Source organism: Melozone crissalis, unplaced genomic scaffold (genome assembly GCF_028551555.1).
Source record: "Melozone crissalis strain CALT ecotype California unplaced genomic scaffold, PUWL_Pcris_2 ptg000013l_1, whole genome shotgun sequence".
NCBI lineage: Eukaryota > Metazoa > Chordata > Aves > Passeriformes > Passerellidae > Melozone > Melozone crissalis.
Window position 1 is genome coordinate 61,430,677 of NW_026535791.1, and position 7,476 is coordinate 61,438,152.

Consider the following 7,476-nt stretch of genomic DNA (forward strand, 5'->3'; position numbering starts at 1 on the left):
CCATTCCTTCTTTATCCTCAGGATAACCAAAAGCACTTTTTAGATGATAGAAGATTTTTCCAATTTTCTGACATATTTTATAGCTTTTGTAGGAAGAGCTATGCCAGCAAAGACCTTTTATTATTATAATTTTGGCCTGTCATTTGCATCAGTACTCTGCAGGCTTTTTACCCTTGTATGAATATTTTTCATGGATTAAGAAACCTATTTATTCCTTTTCCTTCTCATCTGGTATGCAATAAAAATGTGTCCAGAAAAGAAACCTAATGAAAGAAAAAGTTATATAGAAATAACTTCAGAGAGCTATAATCACATAAAGTCATCTCATCAAATAAAGGGCTTATCATGGTCCGTGATCCCTGCCACCACCTCCCTGTGCAGAGTAGTCTCAAATACCTGATCCCCAGCTGCCTGAGATCAGCAAAAAGAATTCTTCCACTTTTTAGCTGGCCTGTGGCCCTGTTAGGTTACTCTGATCTTGTGCTCCAAGTCAGTCTCCTCACAAGCCCAGTGCCAGTGAAATGTGTGAGCAGGAAGGCCAGAGGAAAAGGCAGCTGTGTGCTGTCTGTCCCTGGTGTCCCAGCACCTTTTCTCCTAAAGGCTTCTCTCTCACCCCATCTCCACCCTCCCGAGAGCAGGGGAGAGCTGACAGGAAAGGGCTGCACTTTCCTCTGTGGCTCCCATTTTTCCTGTATGTTGTACCCAAGGCATCCAAGTGTCCCAGTCCAATCTGGGTGCTCATCTGCGCTGAGTGTGGGGCTGTGCACAAGTTCCTGGCCATTCCCTTGAGTTTTCCCCTCATTTTCCATCCTGAAATGAGTCCTGATGCCAACCCCACTGCACTGATCCCTGTGGCATGGGAGAGCTGATGGCTGCAGCCAGCACTGACCTTCAGAGCCCTGCTCAAACCATGCTCAATTATCTTGTTTATTTGAGGCACAGGAGAGAGTAAAACTGCTTAATTACAAATACAGTTGGTAACACAAGGACCTTAGTAGGCTGGGTGAGTAGAGATAATGCTACTTCAGCAGAAATTAGGATTTCTTTGTAGTGATATTGAACTTGGTAATGCCAAAAGACCAGTTTCCTCACAAAGTTTATATTGTGCAGTTTCCCACAACACATTCTTGTTGCTATTGCTTCTGCTCTTGGAATCAATACCCAGGACAAGCAATAGGAATCTCCTTTGCAGAAATTTTTAGAGCACTGAATATACTACCAATTTTGATTCTGACAGCTATTTTTAATTAAGTTTATTTATGTTATGTCTTAGGAGTTATTTTCGCATCCCAGTAGCATATTAAGAGTTCTGTAGAGAAATAAATATAGCCTTTTAGGTAAAAGTTTAAGAGGCTACTGGATGTCACATGTCACCAGATATAAACAGTCCTTAGGGGCAAATTACTGACACTGAGCTCAAAGATCAGGGACTGGATTCTTAAGTGCATTCTATCTACTATATTTTGTGCTACAGAGATCTATGACCAGAGCCAGGATAACTCATCACAGAAAATAGTTTACTGGCAGTTTTCACATGGAAACCCAGTTTTCCTAACCAAAGTTGGTTCAAATTGACTAAGTTGTTCTTGCCTTGTTTTACTTCTCCCCCTCTTTTTGAAGTTGATCAAGTAGGAAGTTCAGAAATGGGTCAAATGATTGATGTTCTTTCATTCTGCCAAGGTGAAAGGGAAGAGAACTTTGGCAGAGAACATTGCAGATAATGGAGGTCTGCGAGAAGCTTTCAGGGTAAGTAGATGGAAAATATCTGAAACATCATGTTACTTAAAAAATAATAAAAAAAAAAAGCTGTGGTTATCTTCATGTTGCTGAAAGGCACTTAGTATCTCTTTCTCATCAGGCATACAGGAAGTGGATTACAGAAAAGAGGGGAGGAGAAGAAGAGCCGTTACTGCCAGGCCTTGAATTCACACACAACCAGCTTTTCTTTCTGAGTTATGCCCATGTGAGTAGAACAACTGTGTCCCAAACCCCATCTATTAACTTGAACCATGTGCAGTGCAGAGATGAGCTTCTTTGTTTTCAGCAATCTGCCTCACCCAAACACAGATTTTGAGAGTATAAGGAGAGACTTCTCCCGCAATTATTATTTCTTTCTCTTTCCCTCTTTGTCCTCAACTACCCATGGTGCCAGAACTGCTGAAATGATTCATGGTTTTTCAGTGTTGTCACAGCAACTTTCTTTCTTTTTTCTACTTTCCTGCACTAAAAGGGTCTTCCTGCATGTGTTGACTCCCCAGCCTCCTTCAATTTTAACTCACACCATTTGGTACTATGTATATTGTTCAAGGGAACTAAGCAGCAGTAAAGAAAGTCTTAGTTTGTTTCTTCCCATCTGTACACTAAATATGCTGTGACAAAACTTTGATAAGGGCTGTGAGATTTTTAGAACAAAACAGAGCGAGGGAGGATAAGAAATTATTTATTTGGGTAAACAAATTGGGGCAAACTCTCTACATGAGAAGTAAAAGGCTATAAAACTTTGTCTCCAGTAGAAGGAATGAATCACCCCAAACTGAATAAACAGGACCCAATGCAACCAGTCCTGGCTAAAAATAATTTCTCTGCTGAGAGTCAGTGTAGCAGTCTGTGGGCCTGTGGCTGTTTCAGTTTGACTATATTGGACAAAGAAAATATTTAATTTTCATTGTTTATGCTAAATAAAGTTTCACCTTGTGTCAGTTTTTCTCCAAGCAAATTTTGAAGCTATAGGGAACATCTGGGGCTCTTACAGAACCACTGCAGAAATCATATTTCCAATGGTCCCTCACAGGGAGGGCACACTCACAGTGAGAGCAGTGTACACAAGGTGCCCTCGAGCTCAGTCTATTTTCACAAAGCTCAAGAGACTCAACGGACTTTTATAAAATGTCAGGACTGTGTTCAGCCAGAAAAAATTGCACTGAGGTCCACTGAAATCCTATGGGCAATCTGGCTTAAAGGATTTTGTTGATAGGAATATTTAATGTAGAGACTTAGGTAAGGTAGGGGCAGTTTAAAGGAGATTTTTCATGCAATGGATACAGCATAAGAGGAGTTATTCAGTTGTGCAAATATTCTATCTACCCTGTTTTTTGGTGGGTTATGATTGAATTAAGCATCTTATCAGGAACAGGGAACTGGAGACCACTGATGGAAATGTGGAATATGTGTAATTTCAAAAGAAATTGACATTCCAACATGGCATAAATATATCAGGTAATATAGCAGCAGTTCTAGAGATGATAAGCATTATTATGTGTACCTTTTATATACATTATATAGTTTTGAGACCAAGAAGTATATTTTGTAAATATTAAGGTGCGAGATGCTGCAAAACAAGCTGAAAGACAAGCTGCCATTATAGAGAACTTCAAAAAAAGAACTAGTAAAGTGACTGTGATTAGATGATGTGAAAGAGTGTGTAGAGAAAAACAGTGGGTGGACACTGGATCCATTAGGGGATTTGAAAAACAAGAGAAAACTTCAGATTGGCAAAGGTAAAACAAAGCAGGAGTTTATGGTGCCTTTCCATTTCATGTATTTTATAAGTAATAGACATCTTAGGAACAGTGGCATTACATTTTGCTGTGCATAAAAAGTCATCCCAGATAATGTGCCTGTTTATCTTTTTTTTTTTTTTTTTTTATTTTATTTTATTAGGTAAGATGCAACGCCTTCAGACCAGAATCTGCGAGGGAGCAAATATATACTGGAGCTCACAGCCCTCCTCAGTTCAGGTAGTGCAAATATGGTATTTCCTCAGTGTACACACAGAATCAATCACTGCAGAACAGAAGTGCAGAAATATAGCATTTTAAGAGGGGTTTAAGAGCAAGCACAAAATTGGATTGTGCTCTTGGTTTAGATGGAAATTGAACTGCTTTTATTAGCTTATCTCTCACTATTATAAATGCTCTTCTGTAAAATTGAGGAGCTTGCATCTACCTTCAAAAGCATTTGAACCAGAACACACTCTGATCCCTGTGATGTCCTGTAATCATGGCCTGAGTACCTGAAATGCCTCATCTATCACTTTCTTTCCCTAAGCAATCCCAGTTTAGAAAACAGTGAATATAAGGAGGGGCCTTGATTTAATCTGTCTGAGTTCATTAAAAGCTCTTTTGTCTCGACCTTGAATTACATTGATAAAGCAAAGCAAAAGGCGCCCTGTGAGTTCAGTTCAAGCCCTGACTCCTCCATTGGCCTTGCAGTGACACTGTTTGAAGAAGCTGTGGTGGTCCAGCCATAACAGAGGGAGCCTGTCCTGGCCCAAAGGCTCCTCTGGCCACAGACACTCATGAACTCCCTGCCATGGGAAGGGGGAAATTTTAGAGACCACATAGGAATTAGGAAGCCAGAGTTTATTTTTCTGCTTCTTCACCAAGAACATGTTGGGTTTGTTGGGATTTATGTTGGTTGCATTTACTTAACTAAGAATTCTGTGTTTGCCCTTGGTCAAGTACTATATTACCTCTTTATTTGGACAAAGGATGTTATATCCACAACAAAATTAACACAATACAGTGGATTATTTGCCTTCTAGAGAATCTCAGCACTTTCTGTTGACTGAAAGAGTGTTATACCAGCTAGTAAGTAGTGCAGTATGCAAATCTGTATGCCTTTTGACGTTGAAAATACATCATGACAATGAGAACAGAAGCATCAGACTGACCTTCAGCCTACAGAGATATTATTTTTATAATTCCTACCCATGTTAAGATTTTGGTGAAATAACCATCTGTTGTCTTTTAAAATCTTCAGGTTTATTTATCTATACATATATTTATATTCTGAATAGTTTCACAGCTACATTCCCATGAGATGGTGATACACATGCAACTCTAGGGATAGAGTATTTATTAGGAAAACTCCTGAAGGCATCAGGCTATGAAAGAAAATTTCAGAGCTTAGGTTAATTTGAGATCTAGAAAATATAGACAAAACTTTTTCTTAGTTTTTCTGCGAGATACTGAGAACTGGCTTCTGTTTGACAACTGAAAAAAAGCAGTGGTGCTTGCCTCCTTGCAAATCATATCAGCTGGGCCAAAAAAAATATCTTATCTATTTCTCTCAGCTTGGTTTCATTTATGTCCCAAGAAGCATAAGCATAACTGCAATACAGCTAGCTCCAACACTGACAGCTCTTTCTGTCCAAAAAGCTCAAACAGCCCTTTAAAAAGTAATCATAAAAGGTAACAATAAAAATTATAGAAATGAACAACACATGTCTTGAGCACAGATGTATGCATCTGAACTACTCACACCAGTTTCTCTTCAAAGTCAAAAAGGAAATGTCACTTTAGAAGTTAATATATATATAAATAATCTTTCAGCAGGTAATAAATTTAAATTACCTAGACTCTGCAAGTACATCTTTCTATTGATTACCAAGGGAGGCCAGTGTGACCTGCTCAAGGAAAGGTGTCTCTGCTATAATTCAATGGGATGAAATCCAGACACTCCACTCTGATTTCAGTTAATGAGTGGCCAAATCAAACCATGGGTAGAAAAGTGGCGTGCATGCACACATAAAGATTTTTTCACTGGATAAATTCCAGGTTTACTTGTTTTTAATTGGCAGATTTTCAGTATTAGCACGTGTCTTTGCTATTTTTGAATGCCAATTTCAGATTGAAATCCCTGGCATGGCAGGCAGAACTCCCACCAACATCAGCAGCAGCTCTGCATGACCAACTCTTGCTGTTCCAGCCCCTGAATATGTATCTGCAATTTTTTTTTTACACTAAAGCTGCGTATCTTATTTGAAGCCTAACCTAATTTGGTAATCTTTGCTACAAAACTGACCTTTAGGCATTTTTGTGCCAGATGACTGCAAATTTTTTTACTCACAGAAAGTCTAATCAATGTAATAAAAATATTTTCTACCATGCTGAGCTACACTGAGAAGTAAATTGTCTGCAATATAGAAAAAATGCCTCCTCACTGCATAACAGAGGCAAGGTATACAACTGCTATCACAGGAGATGTTTTTTCTGCTTTTAACTCAGAAAACTTTGCAACCATTACAAGTTTCAGGTTAGTAATCCCAAGATGGTTGAAAGCATAGGAAAAAACAGCAAACAACACAACTGCAATCTAGCAAAGGTAAAATAATAGTTTCTGACTGCACCAAATAATGCAGACATGAAAGCAGGAGCCAAGGATGACTGCATGCAAGGACCAGCTCCTCCCCTATGCCCAAAGGTGCCAGTCTGGAATGCAGGCACATTGTCCAGCTTGTGTCAGGCAGGGATGTGCTGCTCTTTCAGTATCACACCACCTGTGGTAGAAGCAAGAGAGCGTGGGAGCTGTTCAGGGCAGCAGGCTCAGAAAATATATTTCCAAAATATCAGAGGAGTCAGGATGCTCGCAGGTGCAAGGCTGAGCAGCCCAAAAAGAGCTGTAAAGTCCCAGGGAGCCAGTGTGTGTGGGTGTGGATGTGTGTGGGTGGGCAGAGCTTGCTGTTAGGAGAATCTGGAGCCCCATGAAACCACTGCCAGCACAAGCCCAGTGTGTGCTGACATCCTCCTGCCTGCTGCACTGCAGCTGCCTGGCAGGGCTGGAAGAGCAATTCCACCCTGCACAGCTACTGCTGATCTCCCACCTGTGCTGCAAGGGTTACACTAGAAAATTGTTCTAAAGGATACAGTATCACAAAATGAATTTGGTTTTCCTAAAGTTTCTAGCAAAGCAAGATGTTTCTCAAAGCATGAAACTATATTTGCTTCATATTAACTTTAACTAGGAGCCCTTCTCCTGAACCTTTTGCTTTTATTTGTGGGGAAAATGATATGAAAGCCTGAAAATTCAGCCTGAAGTGAAAACACTGAAACACTTGCAGACCTGTAGTGTTTGACAAAAGGCAGCCTGCATGTCAATCACCTTTCTCTTTGCAGAGTGATCGGATCCATGAGCAACTTTGAGGAGTTCCGCAAGGCGTTCAACTGCGCGGCGAACACGACGATGAACCGCGGGGCGCAGTCCTGCCGCCTCTGGTAGCTGTTCCTGCCGGCCCTTCTCTCAGGAGCCTGCAACTGAACTGCCCAAACCCATTGCCAGAGTTTCAGAATGATGCTCTGAAATACGGAGAGGTGTTACTTCAGAGGTGTCTTCCTCACCCCTGTTGACGATCTGCATGGATCCGATCATTCCTTACTTAGAGCCTAGAAACATTCCAAATAGAAGAGCTTTTCTTTAAGTATAATAATAAAAAGTAACTTCTTTTAACCATAAAACTACTCCAGCTCATCTGCAGTATCACTGTTGTTGATGGATAACTGCCATTATCAATTCTAATTCCTGATTTATAGTTGAGCAAGATGTAAATGCTAAAATCCAGTTTTAATCTATTGCTCTGCAGGGGTTCTATGCAGAATGCTCCCACAGTAAAATTTATTCTTTCTGGATGAAGAAATTCATGAGACCTGCTATAAAGCCAGCTCTGATCTGCTGCGTGATACTGCATTTTCATAACTT

The 7,476-nt window shown here is 40.2% G+C and overlaps 1 protein-coding gene across 1 annotated transcript in view; it reads left to right on the top strand.

Moving 5' to 3' along the window:
* Window positions 1–6,999, top strand: part of PHEX (phosphate regulating endopeptidase X-linked) — a 93,335-nt gene extending 86,336 nt beyond the window's left edge. Inside the window, exons 19-22 of the mRNA XM_054272004.1 lie at window positions 1,681–1,746; window positions 1,859–1,963; window positions 3,661–3,737; window positions 6,897–6,999. Coding sequence (XP_054127979.1) covers window positions 1,681–1,746; window positions 1,859–1,963; window positions 3,661–3,737; window positions 6,897–6,999 — 351 coding nt within the window. The remainder of the gene's footprint in view (window positions 1–1,680; window positions 1,747–1,858; window positions 1,964–3,660; window positions 3,738–6,896) is intronic.
* Window positions 7,000–7,476: the final 477 nt, after the last annotated feature.